This window comes from Dama dama, chromosome 33 (genome assembly GCF_033118175.1).
Source record: "Dama dama isolate Ldn47 chromosome 33, ASM3311817v1, whole genome shotgun sequence".
In the NCBI taxonomy this organism is placed as follows: domain Eukaryota; kingdom Metazoa; phylum Chordata; class Mammalia; order Artiodactyla; family Cervidae; genus Dama; species Dama dama.
In genome coordinates, this window is record NC_083713.1 from 54,684,563 (window position 1) to 54,706,526 (window position 21,964).

A 21,964-nucleotide genomic window follows, 5' to 3' on the forward strand; every position below is an offset into this window, starting at 1 on the left:
CTTGATACAAGGGCTATTTTATGAGGACAGAACTAGAAGTTTGGAAATCCTTTTCCGGATCTTTTCCTGTTTCATCCAATTGCTTATTTCATGGTGAAACTGCCAACTGTTCACATTCTTTCTCACTTTCCTCTTCTCTTATTCAATTTTTGATGCTGCAAATAATATGAAAAGCACCAGGATAGCTACTAAAGTTAATGCTTTGCTTTCCTTTGCTTTGTGGTACAAATCTATATAAAAGTAGTTTAGATATAGCTGGCAACACAAAATTGTTCCTCTAATAGTTTATTTTCAATGGAGCTTATTCTTAGCATGATCAAAATAAGCAAGTTCATCTCTTTAAGCCAATATTTAATTTGGATTATTATGCCAGTAAGATCTGGGTGAATAAAGATATGCAAAGTATAAGACTGTAAATTAATGGGAAAAAAATCCTCTTCCATTTAAAAATAACACACACACAATCGTATGCACACACACACGTACACACACCCACATACCCAATTAAGATTCTTGGCCATGGAGATTTATGGCATTTATATATTTTGTTCCTCTGGGTGTGAAAAAGTGAAGGAGGGTGTCCCTGAGAATGTTCCTTTAAATTATTTTTCTATATATGGAAAGCATGTCTAAAATTCTGGTAAAAAGTAACTTCCTCCAGTTCAGAGAAATGCTTAGAGGGAAGATTTGTTATTGTGTACCAAGTAACACCAGTTTGGAAAACTCTCAGTCAGGTCTCCTCCCAGTGTCTCACAGTCCTCTATTGTCGCACGGGCTCGGAAGGTTTTACAATTAATATTTTCCAAAAAGGATGCCAGGCTTCCTTGTCCTTTTTTTTCAAAGGGTGAGAGAGAGCATCTAAGTAATATAAAAGGGAGCCTGAACTGAATTTAGAGTTTGACCAATAAGCCCGATGGGCAGCTCAAACCAGAATTCTGGTGTCAAAGGAGGGGGAGTTCAGACTGGTGGGATTTCTAAGACCCACTTTCAGAAGTTCTCAAGACAGTGAGGCAGCATCCTCAGTGCTAAACTCTGTCCTTTGTAAAAGGACCCTCACACAAGTCGCATCACAGATAATTCCAAAGAATCAACGCAGTGTCACTGGCTGATGATAAGTTGACATCTAAGATCATAGACCAGTTTCTTTGGGGGATGCCCTCGTAGCGTGGAGGAGAAGCATCAGCAAAATGTCACTGAAAGCTGTCACCAAATATAACAAACAGGGCAGGGCACAGCTCACTAACGCATCAACAGCCAGTGAATCTAGAGTCTTTCATGACTCTTTGTGAGGGTTGCAACAGAATATTGTGGTAGTTTCTTGTTCCAAACATAGATACGTGAAGCTCTCCTGAGAATGGTAGTGTCAGGCGTCAGACTTCTTCCTAACTGTAGCATTCGGCGTTTTCCCAGGCATTTCTCTTTCTTGAAAAGTTTCAGTCAAACTCCCACGACAATACTTGTCACTTACAAATACCAGAAAATAGAAAGCCACTAAGAAGTGGGTAAAACATGAAGATACTGATCTTCATTTTTGTAAGGAGTTAATAAACAATCAACGAATGGGCAAAGTCAAACCAGCAGTGGTTTTCGGCACTGGTTGAGACATAGTGTGGGATCTAGTCCGAGCCCTCTCACTCACTTGCTTTATGGCCTGAGGGCATTATTTAACATTTCTAGGTCTAAGCTTCCTCACCTTTAAAATAGAAACAGTAATAACCCACATTCTATGGAATGGTAGGACTAAAATAAGTAAAACACTTGGTAGAGTGCCTAGTACATAATAAATTATGAAAATATGTTCGCTACTTTTATAATAATAATTGTTATTATCCTCATCATTACTAGTTACAATTAGGAAGTGCTTTTCAAAAGTGATCACTTTGAATTTAACTTGTATGCCATCTGATCTGGAAGTATAATAAGGGTATCCAATTCCTAGTGATTTAGTGAGTCAAACAGAAAACCAAAACAAATTGAATCATTCAACTGGTGTATTTAGAATTGCTGATGATTATAGCATTCAAGAAAGTTAGTGAAATACATAAATTGCAATTAAACTGTTCTTGAAAATCACCAAAATCAGTTTTCATTTGTCTAGTCTAATCGTGGGTAGGGCTTATTCATTTAAAAAAATATACATTTAGAACCTTCTGAAAAGGAAACATCGTGGAATGTGAACATGGAGGAGATAAAAGGTGTTAATACAGAGAGGGTATGCCCAAACCAGCTATGTTCTATCTTAGAATACAATAAGGAATGCATTGCAGTCACATATCCTGTTTTGCTTTTCAAGGAATTACCACTGGACTGCCACTCTATTGCCTTGCACATGCGTGCATACACACACACATATTCACTCACATACATACACACACATAGAGGAAATCACAATGATGTACACATTCACTCTCTTTGTATCCAGCACTGATTATCTCCTATGTCAGCTCTGTTGTCAGCAACCAGCATGTAGAAGGGGAAGGTATGGTGTTAGAACAAATGTTACAGCTCCACTCCTGTAATTTCATTCACAAGATAATCTGATTAGTAAAATTTGAGGGAGACTGGCATATCTTTTATCATCTAATCAAAAAAAAAAGAACACAACACAGCTTGGACAAAATCACTAGTATCAAAGGTTCTAATACAGCATAATTTGTGCTGAGTGTATTGCATTCTGACAGTGCTATAAACCAGGGAGACAGTTTACTGACAATTCTGTGCTACCAGATACCAACTCAGGCCTCTGTCCAGCTTTACATTGTCAGCTCTCATGGAAACATGAGCAGTTACACAGCCCCAGAGGATGCTGAAGTTTTGCAAAAGATGAGATGGACAGATTTCATATTTTCATTGCAGATTTTTTTTTTTTTTTTTTTTTGCCTTTTCAAACTGCTGAGCATAATTTTTTTTTTTAAAGGCAGGAAATGCAACTAGTGTTTGTTTCTAGCATGGCTTCTGTTTTGAGATTTCTTCTTTGTAGAAGAAATGTGTTGCCCAGCTGTCTAGAATCCCAATCAGGATATGGTTTCTGTATGAAATATATTACAAGAATGATTTTAGCTGGTTATAAACAGGAATGGTTATAAAAAGCTGGGGCTATTTTATCCAATTTTTATCCACGGAGGGGGTACTCTGGTTCAGGCCAATGGGACCAACATGAATACATAAGGTAATGTTCAGTTCTGTTTTCTGCCCATGAAGGACAGTAATTCTGAAAGACAAAGGTACATATTAGTGAGCAAACAGATTCTTACAGTGTAAGTGAAAGTCGCTCAGTCGTGTACAACTCTTTGCGACCCCATGGACTATACAGTACATGGAATTCTCCAGGCCAGAATACTGGGGTGGGTAGTCTTTCCCTTCTCCAGGTGATCTTCCCAACCCAGGGATAGAGCCCAGGCCTCCCACATTGCAGGAGGAATCTTTACCAGCCGACTCACAGGGGGAGTTACAGAGATGCTCAGAAATAAGCAGCACGTGCACTGACCAAAAGCACTGTAGTTAACACTTAAAAGCATGGTTCAACCCAAGCTGAACTGCTGGAGAGGTTAATGCTTCTTAGTATTAATACTTCTCCTATTTGCAACACACACACACAGACAATATACAACAGATATTAAGAGCTCTCTGCAATGGAGGCTCCAAGAGCTACTGGTGGTTAATGAGGGTAGATACAAAACTGATTTAAATTCTACCTTTTTAGGTGTATAGAGATTCAGGGAGAAGACAGATATTTCAACCAGTACGCTCTTTTTTCTTTATCCAAGACTTTCAAATTGTAATGCTTCTGAAATATAATCACTGAATACATTTGATAAAATTCTCTTTTAAAGAATGGCATTAAATATCTGGGTCTTATAATAGATGGAATTTTAGAAGTTAGATATGCTTGTACGAATGCAAATTTAACTACCCAGCATAATGGGCACCCAGAGAAGGATTCTGACTGAAGGAATGTTGCAAGCTCCCTGGAGAAAATGATTTATAATCTGAGCCTTGAAGAATAAGGATAAATCTAATGAGACAGGAAGTTTTTGTTTGTGGGATAGGAAGGAAAAGATAGGAGGATATTGAAAGTAGATGAAAGAGTGTATGCAAAAGCACTAAGAAATACAACAGCATGTAAATAAGGAAGTACAGTTATGAATGTATTGTGAAAGAAATTCTAAGGGCTTGCATCTGGCTAGACGTAGGTGGGGAGCCAGATTATGAAGACTGTGTAAATTCTCCTGAAGGCAATGAGACACTATTGACTTTTTTAAGTGAAAGGGAAACTTAGATGTACTGAACAACTGCCATCAGTCTGTTATGTTTCTAAGGGAATACCACATCTTATCTCATTTCATTCTCACAAGTATTTCCGAGGCACCTCCTTCCTGTTTCTACTGATAAAAAGCAGAGCATAGGAGAATTAAATAGTTGCCAAGGACACAAGGAGAGAGTGTCTTGTTTTTATCCCACATGTATAATTCTAAACCTATGAGCTATCTGTAATAACATCTCAAGATGTTTCAATCTTTATTTTCTTCAACATTTCCTAATTATTATTTTTTAAATTCCCATCTTTTTTAGAGAAAGTTTAGGTTTACAGGAAAGCTTAACAGAAAATAGTTTCCAATGTACCCTCCTTATACTTGCCCACTCCCCCACCATTTCCCTTATTAGTCAGATCTTGCATTAATGTAGTACATTTGTTACAACTGATGAGCCAATATTTATAAGTTATTATTAACTAAAGTCCACAGTTTTCATTAAGGTTCACTCTTAGGGTTATATATTATTTAGATTTTGACAAACATATAATGACATGTATCCACCTATACAGTATTAAAGAGAGCAGTTTCATGGCCCTAAAAATCCCCCATGCTCACTCATTCTTCTCTCTCTCCCCTCAAATCCTTTACTATCACTGATCTTTTGCAATCTCCATAGTTTTGCCTTTTCCAAAATGCCATATAGCTGAGATGATATAGTATATAGCATTTTCAGACTGGCTTCCTTCACCTGGCAATATGCAGTTAAGTTTTCTCCAAGCTTTTTCATTACTTGATAGCTTGTTTCTTTTTATCAGTAAATAATATTTCATTGTAGGGATGCTTTATGGTTTGTTTATCTATTCACCTACTGAAGGACATCTTGGGTGCCTTAAAATTTTACCAATTATGAATAAAATTAATGAAAATATTTTGTGCAGTTTTTTTGTGTGTGTGTGTGGACATAAGATTTGAACTCATTTGGGTAAATACCAAGGAGTACAACTTCTGGGTAATAAGGTAAGGATAAGTTTATTTTCATAATAAACTGCTAAGATATTTTCTGAGTTAGTTGTACTATTTCTCATTTCTTCTAGTATGAATGAGAGTTCCTGTTGCTCCACATCCCTGTCAGCAACAGCATTTGGTGCTGTCAGTGTTTTAAATTTTAGCTATTCTAATAAGCTTGTAGTAGTATTTCATTGTTGTTCTAGTTTATAATCCTTTGATGATATGTGTATTTCATAATTTTTATTATTTTACTTACCTATTACATATTTTCTAACATCTGTGATTTTGACTCTTACATTTTTCACTGTTCATTTATTTATTCAATTATCAACATATATTAAATGTGTATTATATGTCAGCAACATTTTTCAAAGCTAGTTTATTTTTTTACTCATTATTCTCTTCATTTTTAGTTTGTCATATTTCACTTGTTATTTATTTCACACAATGTAATAGCTAGTCCCCTTTTGACTGTACTCATCTTCAAATAAACTATATTCATAATACACACAGCAGAGAGTGTGCAATATTGTTAGAGCTTGAAAAAAGTTCTGAAGTAAAGAAATCACTTACCTTGGTTGACAATAAATCTTAACTTCTGTATTGTTGCCAGATTGCCACTAACTCGATATATTCCATCAACATCTAGACCTGAAAACAAAAGGGCATGGTTTATATTCGCTCATTGAAGACTGAGATGATAAAAGAAAAATAATAATTATACTATCTCTTCCTCACAGAGAAAACAAATTTCTTTTTCCTAGAGCAAGTAGTCTTCAGTATTTTAATCCAAACAAACTAATCGTTAAGCTCAGTAACAGCTAACCACCGACAAACTTGATTGTAGTTGAAACATAAAAGAGCAGTAGGTAGCATGGAATTTCACAGTATAGTTATGATTCATTCCCAAAGACAGAAATCAACCTGAGGGTGCAGTAGGCAGAAGAACCTTCATGTATATGTGTATTATTGGCCCTCGTTGGAAAGATAAAGTAACCCAAGGTGTTTGTGAAGTTTCCCTTCCTTAAAAATTCTTCCTTCCTTCTCTCCCCTTTACTGCTTTCTCACTTCTCTTCTTATTCTCTCCTTTTCTTCCCTTTCTCCTATTCATATTCTATTCTGTTCTATTCTGTTCTATTCCTAGGGATTCCAATTCATTTCCATTTGGTTTCATTTTCTTCTTCATGCAGTCCCTATGGCATAACATGTACTGGTCTGATTATTTGAAACTACAGAATGAAAATTCTACTCTCGATGTATAACTACTTTGATAGTCTCTAGTGTATTGTAGGTAATGGGATACTCCATTACAGAGGAGAAAAATAAAAAGAAATCCTTGACAAGATGGTGACATTAGTTTCAGATTATTTTAAAACTAGTCATCTATAATTCAAAATAATTTATCCTGGCAGTGGGTTTGGATAATCAACCGCTTGTTTTCCACATATTTATTTATATCTATATCATCTGGTTATTTCCATGACCCGGTTATGAAAAAGATGGAGAAACAGGAAAATGAAAAGAGAAACACTTATTCAGACACTCTTATTGTCAATAAGAAATGTTGATAACATAATTTTAATGTCAGGACTGCATATTCCTTGATGTGTCCAGGCCCTCAAAGAGACTTAGTTAGATTAGTTAGATTACTTAGTTACTTAGTTAGATTACCAGTTAACACAGAGGTCAGCACCTACCTCAGCAGTTTCTGTAAGGAGGTGATATAGCACCGTTGTTAAACTTTGTCATTCACGATAGTTAGTATTACATAAACTGATAAATATTACTGTCATGGTATAACAGAAAAAAGTCTTTTTAAAGTCTTTACTGACATGAAATGAATTCCTTCATTGTTTTACAATCTTTATTTTTATGTACTTTATAGTAAGAACATTTCTGCTGTGCAAAATACATCATCAGTAACTTAGGACAGACTGACATAATGTGTAATACTAGTACTAATGGCATAAATCAGAGCCATTATTCACTCAGTTTTAAGACATTATTTTAAGAGCAACTTTCATTTTACATCAAAATTGAAGGAAAGGTACAGCGATTTCCTACGTAACCCTGGCCCCTACACATGTATAGCCTCTCCTGTTGTCAACATCTCCTACCGGAGTGATACATTTGTTAAAACTGAGGAAACACCACCAATACACCTAAAGTCCATAGTTTACATTATGGTTCAGCCATGGTGTTGTACAGTCTATTGGTTTGGACAAATGTCTAATGACATATGCATGCGTGCAAAGTCACTTTAGTTGTTTCTGACTATGTGCAACCCTTTGGACTGTAACTGCCAGGCTCCTCTGTTCATGGGATTCTCCAGAGAGCAATACTGGAGTGAGTTGCCTCTTTGAACCCAGGGATCGAGCCCGAGTCTTTTATGTCTTCTGCACTGGCAAGTGGGTTCTTTACCATTAGCGCCACCTAGGAAGCCCCCATAATGACAACGGATAATGACATGTATCCATCATTAAAGCATCATACAGAGTATTTTCACTGCCTGAAAAATCCTCTGTGCCCCACCTACTAGTCCACACTATGGTTTTATTCTTCCATGTAATAACTTGTATACAATTTCAATAAAACTGAATGGCTATTAACAAATGTATTAATTGGTGTGAGTTTTGTAGTTATAGAATAATTTAACAATAAATTAGCAAGCCTCTGTCCCTTCCTGAGAACTACGAATTTATGAGGAATTTAGATTAGGTGGAACACCTATTAGTATGTGGTAAAAATGTCTATGATACATATATTTATAAAAATCAAATGTGTTCGTGTTTTCCTGATGTATAAAATAGCTCCATTAATCAAAGTGAACTCCAGTCTGTTTTCAAGCACAATGCGCACTTATCAACTTAAATGTGATAGTCAGTTAAAACTTTTCCAACATCTGATTTTCAGTTTTTGCACTGGACTATGTTGGTCTTTAGTTTACGTACGTGTGCTCGGAACTTTGTAATTTTATACCATTTTCTTCTTTGCTTTGTCAAGTAGACAATCTTTCTGACTTCACTTTAACTTCTGTGTTTTTAAAAAATGATATAGCTTTTTAAAATATTAAAACTTATGCATTCAAGTAAGTGTCTCCCTTTCAAAATTTTCCCTACTGGGGATATCTGTAATATTTCTGAACAAGTAGCCATTACAAAAAATATTTTGAAGCTATTCTCCAAAATGACCTTCAGTGGCTCCATATTGTTTACAGAGAAATGTTTATTAATGGCAACTTTGGGGCCTTTGGTAATTGATTTTTGGTTTGGAAATAGTCAAAGGTCATTCAGAACCATGAACGGTGAATGAGGTCATCTGCTTGTCATCACAAGATTTCCCTAAATGAAAATTATCTTGATTTTTTCCCATGAGTTATCAGTTGCTCTGAAGGAAGTTGAGAAAAAAATTAGTTTGAAAAATAGAAATATGCAGATGTACATTTCCCAAATGAGAAATCTTAATATATATTTTTGAAAGAAATCAAATTAGCCCTATTTAAAATAATGATTAAAAATGAAATGTCAATTAACAACAATTACAATAAAGTGAAAAAAGTTTTAATTAGTTGGACCCTTATCCAGGGTCAATAGTGAATACAATTATTTGAATTCCAACAATTTTTTTTGCAAATAAACACTTTAACTAAGCCTCATTTTAATAAATATATCTCTATAGGTATAAAATCAAGTACACTTTCTTTGAAGCTAGAAAGTTTTCTTTTCTAATATTATTTTAAATGTTATTGAAATGCATCTGCTGTCTAGAGTTTTAAACTGAATTTCAATTAATGAAATTCCCTACTACCTAAAAACTTTTTCTCTTATAGAAATTTGATGTTACTACATAGGAAGTATCCCTTTGATCTTTCATAAATTTCAGTAGAAGTTTTTTTTTTTTTAACTTCAGTAATCAAAAACATTTGAAAGAACAGTATGGGTTGAATATATTACATATGAGCAATTGGAAGGCACTATACTGTTCAAACAAAGCAGCCTCATCCTAAATTAATAAGCCAGTTTTCTTCTGGAATAAAAGAAGGGGGTGCTGGGAATGGAGACAGGGAGGATAATTCAGACTAGTGCGACCACTGTGGTTGCAGACCTAAGTCACAGCAGAGAAACTGCTCTGCGGCTCACGATAGAAACCAGAAAGTATAAAGGAGTAAAGCAAAACACATTAGATGCCATTTGAATCTAACTTGACAGAACTTCCAAGCCCTTTAGATTCAGATATATCAACACCATATATCTTATGAAGGATAACAATCTCTGACATTTGTGGCTCCTGCTTTGAATGGCTCATGCTCCCCTGCTATCATACTTTTTAAATTACATAAATAGAGTGAAAATGACAAAGCAGATATTAAAAAGGAGGGTATTACATTTTGCAAAATAATCTGGAACACATCAGTGAGTTTTAGCAGTTATAAATTACATAGGTACAGTCTTGTAATTGATTAGCTCTTCCTTGAACGGCTCATGGAATGGCAAACCCTAAGTCCTGTGAATTGAACCCAAATTACAAAGTTTCATGTGCCATCCTCTTTTTGCTCCAAGAACTTTGAAAGTCATGCCAAACCAAACCAATGTAAATTGGTGGATTTGGACATCCTTTTCATGACCACATTATCCTTGCTGGATTGGAAGCTACTTATTTTGGAAATATAATTAGACCTCTTATGATTTTTAAATGAGCAATATCTTCAAGGTACACATGTTGTGCCTTGGTGAAGTTTGGAGAAAAATCACTTTACGAGGTACTTCTTTCAAGAAAATACCCTGACTGAAAATGCTGACAGGAATTTTGCCCGTTATGCTAAAAATACTTTGGGAACACAATGAAACTAAAACATTGTATGCTTATTTTTATCAGACCAGCATTAATGTAATGTTGATGAAAAATTCTCTTAAAAAATCCACATTCACTGAAGTGTCTTTTATTTGTTCCTCATCAGCTGACACTCTCAAGTTTCAAAATAGTGTTTACTATTGACAGAAATCACTGGGTATTGCTGCAGGGGATTTTCAGAAGTCCTCCCCCTCCTACACCTTTTTTTTTTTTTTGAAGACGCTTAGACTAGGATAGACACACAATTAGGAGTTATTAGACCAAATGGTGGTCTAAACCCAGTGGAAAGAATGCAGCTGTCATGAGTAATTCCCACCATAAATCTTAGACACTTTCCAAAAGGAAATCTAAGAGACCAACACTGTTTCCAGAGTTGACTGACTTATCTGCCAAAATATGGGTAGTTTTTAACAATGCAGATGAGCTTGTTAAAAATAGCTGCAAACTGTGGATTAGGTAGCATTCTTGGTAGCTCAAACAATGGACAAGCCACAAAGATGTAGAGTTTGAGCCTGGTTGAGAGAGGTAGGTTCAAAAAGCCTGCTTGTTTTTCTGGAATATAAGAAAATGCGTCTGAACCTCTGAAGTCTGAAATATGGGCTGGGAATTCTGCACAGTCTCTCTCCTGAGATTTATGGCACTTCCTAATTCCTAGGAGGCCAGAGCTACCGCAAAAAGAGTCATTCTCGCAATACTTTGGTCTCCTGGCTTCTCCCGCTGGCAAGAACGACTGCGCAGAGGAACACCCAGACTGCCCCCAAAGAGTGCTGCCCATTTCTGTTTCTGTTCTTCTAAAGGTCCTGCTTGGTTTCAGAGATGCATATGAGGAGAGGTTTTGTACCATTTTGAAAGGCACATATTTCCTCCTCTAAATTGAAGTGTTTCCAACTTTATATTGCTAACTGATCTGATCACACACTTTAAATTCAGTGACTGAGAGTACAGGATATAATTGGAAACTCTTTCTAAATTTAATTTCTACTCTGTCTCAATGGCTTGTATTTAGCCTGTATCTTTTGCTGGCTTTATTTATTACTAATTTATTGTGAGATACACATCCTTCAAGAATGACTACCTTAAAAATAGTTGACACAATTCTGATTGTCAAACAAGAATGATTTTATCTTATATGAAAAACTTTGACTTTATAATAACAATTTTTTTTTTTTACTATAGAGGCAAAATACCACCTTGGTAAAAATGAAAATTAACCCACACAAGATTAATACAATGAAACCTAAGTAAATACCTCATCCTGCTGTCCAAAGACAGTCACTGTTAACAGTTCTGTTTTGGTTCTTTTGTTGTTACTCATTTTATGTTAATGCATCACATTTCTGTTTATTAATTTATTAACTTTGAATGGTATTTATTCACTCCTTATAGAAAAGATAGAGTCTATAGTTTCTACCACTTATCTATGTACCTTCTCTTTGTTATTATTAATTACATTTGTCTATTTCTATATCTTAATATACCATATTAGCTCTGTGTATAAGAAAATAAGGAACTTATTGCATTTTACTTTTCCTTACCCTTCTCTTCTCTCTCATAACTTCCAACTTCATATTCTTTGTTATTATTGCTTATTCTCTTGAATAAACAACATTTTGTTTTATTCTCTATAAATATTTTGTGGCTTATCTATGGGTTAATATTAGTCACTATTTATAAAATAGTGCCTGTGATTGGGTCCCACATTAACCTTTTTTTCAAAAAGGAGATCTCATCAAAGGAGATCTTATGTGTTTTCTTCCATTGTAGGCCTCTTTACTTCTTCAATTAAGCACTGTCCAATAGAACTTTTTTATGATTATGGAAATATTCTATATATTAACTATCTAGACCATCAGTCACTGGCCACATAAGGCTGTCTGCTGAACACTTGAAATGTGGTTAATGCAACTAAATAATTGAATTTCTATTTATCTTATTTTAAATAACTCAACCACATGTGGTCTATGACTACCATATTGGATGGTGCAGTTCTATGTCAGAGTCAACTATCATTCTTCTCTTGTAGTCTACTATTATTTCTTAGGTTTCTTTTTTAAGACTTAATGAATTTTTTTTTTTTTGCAGACGTGTGTGGTTGGTAAATTTTCTTATTTCTTCCATCTCAGTGACTGTTTTTGATAAAAATAATGTCATACTGTATAGTACAGGCAATTATATTCAGTATATGGTGACAAATAATAATGGAAAAATATGAAAAAGGATATGTATATATTCATTATATATGCATGTACATATATAGAAATGTATGTGTGCATGCATACTAAGTCGCTCAGTTGTGTCTGACTCTTTGCGACCCTATGGACTGTAGTCCACCAGGGTCCTCTGTCCAACAGATTTTCCAGGCAAGAATACTGGAGTGGGTTGCCCTGTCCTCCTCCGTGGGATCTTTCTGACCCAGGAATTGAACCCACATCTCTGTCTCCTGCATTAGCATGTAGATTCTTTACCACTAGCGTCACAAGGTTCTTGACCAGTAGTGCCACTGAGTCACTTTGCTATACAGAAGAAAGTAACACAACATGACAAATCAACTATTTTTTAAAAAGACTGTTTGCTTCATATTTAATTGTTAATTTAAGTATTTATTTGAGTTTTATAATTTCAAAATTTTTCTAACTTTGAAAAGCAATGTTCCATATCTTCTAGCATCTCTGCTGTTATGTTTGATATCAAGTCGATTCTTGATGCTTTGCAGGTAAATTTCTTTCACCTTCAGGGTTTTAAAAAAGATTTTCTCTTTAACTTGTAGAAGTAAAATTTCACTCAGATGTGTCTACATCTGAGAACTTCAATCAGAAAACATTTTCTTATATTATTTGCATTATATATCCTTCCTCCTACTCTTTCTTTTCACTCCATCTAGAACTTCTTTAAGATGGATGTTCAAATATCAGAATACTCCTCTGACAAAAGACCAAATTAACTAGAATAAGTGATGGTCATGGGTACTTCTGTATTTGTACATATTATTATTATTATTATGTCCCGCAACAGGCTCCAATCTTAAATTGTCAGGCTGAGTGAGGATGAACCAGTGGTGAGTAGATAGTAGACTGGGCTTCCCTGGTAGCTCAGCTGGTAAAGAATCTGCCTACAATGCAGGAGACCCCAGTTCTATCCCTAGGTTGGGAAGATTCCCTGGAGATGGAATAGACTACCCATTCCAGTATTCTTGGGCTTCCCTGGTGGCTGAGATGGTAAAGAATCTGCCTGCAATGTTGGAGACCTGGGTTTGATCCCTGGATTGTGAAGATCCCCTGGAGGAGGGCATCTCCGGTATTCTTACCTGGAGAATCCCCATGGACACAGGAGTCTGGCAGGCTACAGTCCACGGGGTCGCACAGAGTCAGGCATGACTGAGTGACTAAGCATAGCACAGCACAGATGGCAGGCTAGAGGTCTTCGGCTACCAAGTAAGGAGGACTTCCATGGGGATATGGAGCACTTGTACTATTTTGCTTCTGAGCAAAGTTCTCTAATTCTGTGTCTGCTGTAGAAGACCTAAGACACTTCATTTTCCATTGCCTTCCTTCTCAGATGCCAGCATCCTCTCATTTGTCCTTGTAGAACCTACTCTCAGTTGAGCCTGTTCTCTTCCTTGGTGCAAGGCAAATGGAGAGGGACTCAGCTTTTGACATGTTAGAACCAATATTTTCTGCATTACTTTACTTACTGCCCTCTTGCCAGTTGTTGCTCTTTTTTTTTTCCTGTCAACTCTTAGGTTGGATATTTTTTAGGACATCCCTGGCAGGAACTGTACCTAATAATGGTGTCTGGGAATGATGCTTCTTTTGTTTTAATATGTTCACTTGTTCGATCCCATCTGCTTTCTGTCTTCCTGGAATTTTTATTTCTTGGTTGCTGATGGCACTTTTTCTCTTTTTAGCACCACTTTTTTTTTTTTCTTCCTTTTCCAACATGCATTTTCTCTTATTTCACTGGGATGATCTTTGAGGAAGGTGAATTCAGACATGATTTCTTGGTCTGGAAATCTGAGTGGGGGCCCTAGTTATTTTTCATAGAGAGATTTTTTAATGCCGAAAACAAAAGTTGCACTAGATTGCAAAGATACCGCCATATAACAATTTTCTTTCAATAATAATCTAAATGACAGATGTGTGAAAAATTAAGAATATTTAAAACACTTATTATGTGTCTCTAAATCTAATGCTGGCAGAATATGTTAATACAGGGTCCAGGATCAGATTACCCCTCATCTTTTTCTCACTCCTGTATTTTTCTTTGTCATCAGAAGTTTCTACTATCATTTATGGTCTTCACAATGTTCCTTTTATTACTGAGATTGCTTTATTTGGTGTATTTTTCTCTTTCATTTGCTTCATGAGTCCTTTTTTTTTTTTTTTTTGCTTTGTAAATAACCATTTTTTAAGATTCCACATTAAAACTCAATATTCAGAAAACTAAGATCATGGCATCTGGTTCCATCACTTCATGGCAAATAGATGGGGAAACAATGGAAACAGTGTCACATTTTATTTTTTTGGGCTCCAAAATCACTGCAGATGGTGATTGCAGCCATGAAATTAAAAGATGTTTGCTCCTTGGAAGAAAAGGTATGACCAACCTAGACAGCATACTAAAAAGCAGAGACATTACTTTGCCAACAAAGGTCCATCTAGTCAAAGCTATGGTTTTTCTAGTAGTCATGTATGGATGTGAGAGTTGGACTATAAAGAAAGCTGAGTGCTGAAGAATTGATGCTTTTGAACTTTGGTGTTGGAGAAGACTCTTGAGAGTCCCTTGGACTGCAAGGAGATCCAACCAGTCCAGCCTAAAGGAAATTAGTCCTGAATGTTCACTGGAAGGATTGATTCTGAAGCTGAAACTCCAATACTTTGGCTACCTGAAGTGAAGAACTGACTCATTTGAAAAGACCCTAATGCTGGGAAAGATTGAAGGCGGGAGGACAAGGGGATGACAGGATGAGATGGTTGGATGGAATCACCGACTCAATGGACATGAGTTTGAGTAAACTCCAGGAGTTGGTGATGGACAGGGAGACCTGGCGTGCTGCAGTCCGTGGGGTCACAAATAGTCAGACTAGACTGAGTGACTGAACTGAACGGAACTGAAGATTCCACATATAAGTTATATCATATGATATTTGTCTTTTGCTGTCTGACTTACTTCATTCAGTATGACACTCTCTAGGTCCATTCATGTTGCCACAAATGACATTATTTCATTCTTTTTTATGCTTTAACCCTTTTTCCTTTAAACTTTTATCTTATTTTGATTTTTTCTTACCTTCCTTGTATCTCTGTAATAAATTCTTTTTTCATAAAGACAATTGTTGCAATAAATTTTTGTTTTCCTTCTTAATATCACAACAAAATACTTAATATCAATTTTCCTTTATGTTTTTGTTTGTTTGATTTTGGTAGCAGTCCATTTTAGGTTACTTATTCATGACTGAAATAAGTTTTTCATCTACCAGATATTTTATGGATTCATATGGAAAAGAAGAATTTTGTCTTCCTAAGATATGAAAGAGACAGTATTTGTTGATAAATTAAAAAACATGTTAGACTGAAGAGAGGTCACCAAGAGAAGGGTGTTTTTTTCCCTTGAGAAGACTGTTTAGATACTGTGATGATAAGAAATAAAACATTATTTTATATTGTTTTTGCAGCCTATGTTGTTATTGTTGTTTAGTCTCTAAGTCATGTCTGACTCTTTTGTGACGCCATATGCTGTAGCCTGCCAGTCTCCTCTGTCCATGGAATTTCCCAGGCAAGAATACTGGAGTGGGTTGCCATTTCCTTCTCTAGGAGATCTTTCTCTACCAGGGATCGAACTTGTATCTCCTTAATTGCCAACCTGGTTCTTAACCAGCAAAAAATTCTTTTTCTATCAATCATTTACCTATCATTTTTCTATCAATCATCTATCTATCTATATTTTTTATCATGTCATATTTGCTATTCTGTGCAATCCTAATGTCTTAGGTAGCCTGAGAGCCTGGGAAGATGAACTTAAAATTGGAAAAGGATAAAATATCCCAAGTACTAAGGGTGTTACTGATCACATTTCTTACTCATTCCATATTGTATCACTTATGCCTTGAAAAGATCTGCAGTGTTAATACTTAGGGATTGTGTATGGAAGGAAGAGCTAGCTGTCCTACTTATTATTAAGTATTCTTGTAAAGAGTTACATTGCTGAAAAAAATTGGGAAAACCATTTATTTCCCTTATAGTCAATTCTTTTAAGATTGGATACTGAATACTTCAACACATAGAGAAGAATCACACTGAATTCTTTAAGTGAAGTTGCTCAGTCGTGTCTGACTCTTTGTGACCCCATGGACTGTAGCCTACCAGGCTCCTCCATTCATGGATAAATGTTACCAGAAACACAGAAACATCCATATCATCGTCCACTGTCATTCCTCACTACTGGAATTTCTCCCTTGTATTTATACTTCTTGCCATAGTATTTCACTAATTGTCTCATAATTGTAAATGCACATGTATGGGCTTCCCAGTTGGCAGTAGTGGTACAGAATCTCCCTGCCAAAGCAGGAGATGAAAGAGATGGGTTCAATCCCTGGGTCAGGAAGATCCCCTGGAGTAGGAAATGACAACCCACTTCAGTATCCTTGCCTGGAAAACTCAATGGACAAAGGAGCCTGGCAGGCTACAGTCCATGGGGTCACAAACAGTCGGACACAACTGAACGACTGAACACACACACAGAGAACAGGCATACCATTATCAACTAGAAACATAGATAGTAGGATATGAAAAGTCCTGTGAAAACTCACATGAGGACCGAGGGCTAGGTCCTGGTTTCCATTTGCTCAGATTCATTTTATGCATTAGGCTTATTTTTGCATATCACCTCCATACATTCAATGCAACTCATATTCCATTCAGACTTACTGCTGGACCAGTTGCCTTTAAAATCATACCTTTTAACCTGTGTGTGTGCGCTTAGCTGCTCAGTTATGTCTGACTCTTGGTGACCCTGTGGACAGTAGCCTGCCAGGCTCCTCTGTCCATGGGGATTCTCCAGGCAAGAACACTGGAGTGGGTTGCCATGCCCTCCTCCAGGGGATCTTCCCTACCCAGGGGTTGAATCCAGGTCTCCCACATTGCAGATGGATTTGCCATCTGAGCCATCAGGGAAGTCTACCTTTTAACTTATGAACTATTAAATAATGGAAAAGACAAGGGGAAAAAGTTCCAGTATGGTTAGTGTGACATAGATGGAAGTCATTTGTATGCCCTGTTTGATATCTGGGTAAAATGAAATGCCAGTCTAGGAATGCTGTCCCAAGTGTGGTCCCTTATTTTAACTCATTGAGTCTTATGTATCTTTTTAAAGTCAGCTGAGAATTTGAGTTCTATGAGTCTGAAAGTGAAAGTGAAATCGCTCAGTTGTGTCCAATTCTTTGGGACCCTGTGGACTGTAGATCACCAGGCTCCTCCATCCATGGGATTTCCCAAGCAAGAATACTGGAGTGGGTTGCCATTTCCTTCTCCAGGGGATCTTCCCGACCCAGACGTTTTAACCTCTGAACCACCAGGGAAGCCTGATGAGTCTGAAGGATGGTGTAAATAAATAACTTACAGAATTATACCAATCTCATGACCTGAATAATATTGGAAATAAACTCAAAGTAAGAAGAACCTCAAGAGAGCTTGAGTATGCTTGTGAAATTTCACTAGGAATCCTAATCTCTGATTTGATAAGACTAAAAATAACCACCTGAATTACTTTGCCAACAAAGGTCCATCTGGTCAAGGCTATGGTTTTTCCAGTGGTCATGTATGGATGTGAGAGTTGGACTGTGAAGAAAGCTGAGTGCCGAAAAATTGATGCTTTTGAACTATGGTGTTGGAGAAGACTCTTGAGAGTCCCTTGGACTAAAGGAGATCCAACCAGTCCAGCCTAAAGGAAATCAGTCCTGAATGTTCACTGGAAGGACTGATGCTGAAGCTGAAACTCAGTACTTTGGCCACCTCACGTGAAGAGTTGACTCGTTGGAAAAGACTCTGGTTCTGGGAGGGATTGGGGGCAGGAGGAGAAGGGGACGACAGAGGATGAGATGGCTGGATGGCATCACCGACTCGATGGACATGGGATTGGGTAGACTCTGGGAGTTGGTGACGGACAGGGAGGCCTGGCGTGCTGCGATTCATGGGGTCGCAAAGAGTCGGACAAGACTGAGTGACTGAACTGAACTGAACTGAACCACCTGAAAAGATTTTTAGAATGTAGAAAACAAAGTACCTAGAAATAGTCTTTAATAAACTCTCTTAGATACTTATTTTTAAAAAAATTTTAGTTTTGAAGACAGATATTGGCCAATGATTCTGAGTATTGATATTATTAACTGAGAGCATTTGTCTTCAAGGAAAATCTCGTGTCTGGAAGATATAGAGATTGAAATTGGTATTTGGCTCATCTCATCACCCTCTGAGTTTCTTGTAGGTCTGAGTTCTATTGTTATGTTATGCTGTGATCATGCTGATAGACATAAATCATTCCGTTGGTACTGTGACTGAGAGTGTTTCTTCAAAATAAATAAGTCTAACCTGGTCAGCCATTATCATCTGGTAGTTTGCACCCCTGCTGGCTCAGCTGGTAAAGAATCCGCCTGCAATGTGGGAGACTGGGGTCCGATCCCTGGGTTGTAAAGATCCCATGGAGAAGGGGATGGCTAACCACTCCAGTACTCTGGCCTGGAGAATTCCATGGATTGTATAGCCCATGCGATCACAAAGAGTTGGACACGACTGAGTGACTTTCACTTCACTTCACTATGCCAACATAACCTGAGGTCCAGACAGGAGTACATGACCACAGCAGGCTTGTGAATAGAAAACAAGCTGCCTGGAAATGCCATTTCTAAGGAATGCTTGGGGGCTATGGAAGAGTAATCTGTAAACTGTGCCTGTGTATTCTTTTTTTCTTTTTAAAATTCTAGCAACAAACTTTCTTATAAGTTAAAGATATGCAATAAAAGCCTTACCAACCCAAACAAGAAGAAAACACTGAAAAAGGGCTCCTTCTGTGATGAAGTCATTGTAGTTATATAAAGTCTAGCCTTTGATCCCATCATACTTGAAATGGATATTGATCTAAAATTTATATATATGCCCTCATTTTTTTTCAATCCCTCCACCTCTATTTTTTTAAACATCTAAACAAAGTGACCTCATTGTTTTCCATTGGACTTTTTTTTTAAACATTGGCTGGGATGATTGAGATTCAGGAATGTGGGAAAATGGATTCCCAAACCACGTCCCTCCCCTTTCATTCTGAACTGTAATTTTTGGCTTGGCTTGAATCACAGTCATCACATTTCAGCCTGAATCTCTCTGTAAAGTGATCTTTCTTAAACATTTCTCTCACTCATCAAGGGATCAGAAACAAAGCCATTCTAGCCTTTCAGCAAAACACTTACAAGCAGCTTTTACAGAGAAGTTGCAAGAGCTCAATTTCCTCTAAAACTGGTTGAAAAGCGAACATTTTCAGTGCCTTGTTGTCCTTTTTGTGAATCTTGTCATCTGTATGACATGAGTTCCAGCAGCTATTTTAATGTTTTTGTTTGCAATCCATTTGGTGTCCACCCAAGGAAATGCAGGTGATTCTAATTAACTTACTGCTGAAGATGTAGGAAAAAATATATCAATTGTATTGTAAAGAATTAGACACTTAAAACTTTTCTTCTATTATTTATAACATCTTATTAATGAAAATGATTATATGAATATATTTACCACCTAATTCATGGCTGTTCACTTTTCTAAATCAGTGAGGCTTATGGCATAGGAAAAAGCCACACACATACACAAATACACAGACACAATACAGGCCCCAAGAATGCTTGCCAACTTTTATTTAACAAGAGTAGCAACTTAAAAATAACATTATTTTTACTTTGTGCAACATAGTTTAATATCTGAAATAACCCTGTTCCAATAAAAACCTATTGAAATACTCTTAGGCCTAACTCTGCCCTGAAGGTAAAAGTGATTAATTGAAAGATTTTGGCAGATCTCTGCTCACCACCAGGGCAGTTTAATTTAGAACACATTCAACCATTTCTCAGTGTCTCTGTGTTGGTGCAGCATAACTTTTGATCTTCTTTGGGGAGGTGCCTCTAATTCAGACCCTTTGGCTAGCCACTTCCTGGAGGGTTTTGATGGTTTGGCTCTGCTCAGCGTTCAGGTGAGAGACAGAGCCCATTCTGGCTGCTACTTCTACAGTGGATTAGGGAAGCCAAATTCCAGACACAAAGGAACGATACTTCCAAGACTGTTTAAGCATATCAGGACCCCAAGTCCTGTTTAAATCACAGACAAGATGGTTCTTTGCAACTTCTTGATGCTCTCCCAAACTTCAGAGAAATTCTATGTCATTTGACTCTTTCCCGGTCAAAGAAGATGCTTCTAACCATGACAATGCATGAGGCTAAAAAAATGGAACTTCCTTCTCTCAAGAAACATAAATAAGATTGCTGTTCTCTTTTTGAGAATACAAGATAAACTATTGAGAATGGTATTGTTAATACTTCTGCTAAACAGAAACATGGGGCTAATGCATAATACTCCTGTTTGGAAAAGGACCCATGCTAAATTGTGGTTAAATGGAAGGACAGAGAAATTCCAATATATTCTAGATAGAAAGTTAGAATTAGTAAACTCTGCCTCTCTATGCAATTTAACAAGTATCAATTAAGTGCTCACTGTATAGCAAAAGTGTCCCAGGCACTAGGGACACAGCAAAGAACAAAGAGTACATATCTCAGATGCAATGGAGCCATAGCATCATCATCTTCTGAAGCAACAATGCACTAATGACATGCATTGGTCATGCATTAGTGACAACACCTGCAATCTCTAATATTTTCACACATATGACACATTGAGGCAATACACACAGGGTGGTATATAAGCTCTGTAGTCAACTTTAGAAGAAAACACCATCACGGGATATATTCAATTTCACGTTATATCCTGAAACAGTCAAGTTTCATATGTGTGTGTGTATATATATATGTATATATATGTGTGTGTGTGTGTGTGTGTGTGTGTGTGTATTTGACTTTTGTGAACAAATCACTATAATGATATTTACTTTATTACCAAAGTATTGTCATAGGTTACATTTCTTTTTTATAATACGGTTGTGTGTTCCCAAGGGTTCATTTGAAAAAGACTGGGAGATTATCATAAATCTACTATGTCCTTGAATGTTCTATCTTGTATCTCTAGTTTAGCTGAAAGATGCTTTAAGATGCATGATATCAGATTCCAAATCTCTAGGCAATACAGTAAAAACTTCAAAATTTAAATATTTCACAAGTTACTGGACAAATCACACCCAGTTTTGGAGATATAAGTCAGTGGAATAGAGATAAAAAGACAATCATTTCCCCTAATTAGAAGCTCTAACTATACCTGGACAGTTTAAACCACTGTAATTCATGATTCTAAGATTTCTACAAAGAGAAATATATAGATAAGTGCTTAGAACTAGCACTGACGTTGGCTTTCTTAAGTTCTGTTATCATACTATAAGCAGAAAGCTTAGAGGAAGACTTCCTTTAGTGGTGTAAGAGAGGGCAATGTTCTCAGCTTCATTTTGACTACTTTAGGACTGTTAACCAATTGCACACACTCTAGTTACTCAAAACTTTACTTGTTTTCTTAAAAAAAAAAAAGCATTCCAATTCTGATCGTTCTCTTTTTAAACTTATTAACACTAGTGTAGTACAAACAGATTTCTTGTTTCTGAATGATTTTGTCACTTGGGTCTACATCAAAAGTCTTACTAAAATATCTGTGTCTATATGT

The 21,964-nt window shown here is 36.6% G+C and overlaps 1 protein-coding gene across 1 annotated transcript in view; it reads right to left on the reverse strand.

Moving 5' to 3' along the window:
* The window catches only part of ARHGAP15 (Rho GTPase activating protein 15), a 678,501-nt gene that overhangs the window by 197,638 nt on the left and 458,899 nt on the right, over window positions 1-21,964 (reverse strand). The window contains exon 11 of the mRNA XM_061135692.1: window positions 5,838-5,915. Within this exon, the coding sequence (XP_060991675.1) occupies window positions 5,838-5,915 (78 nt within the window). The remainder of the gene's footprint in view (window positions 1-5,837; window positions 5,916-21,964) is intronic.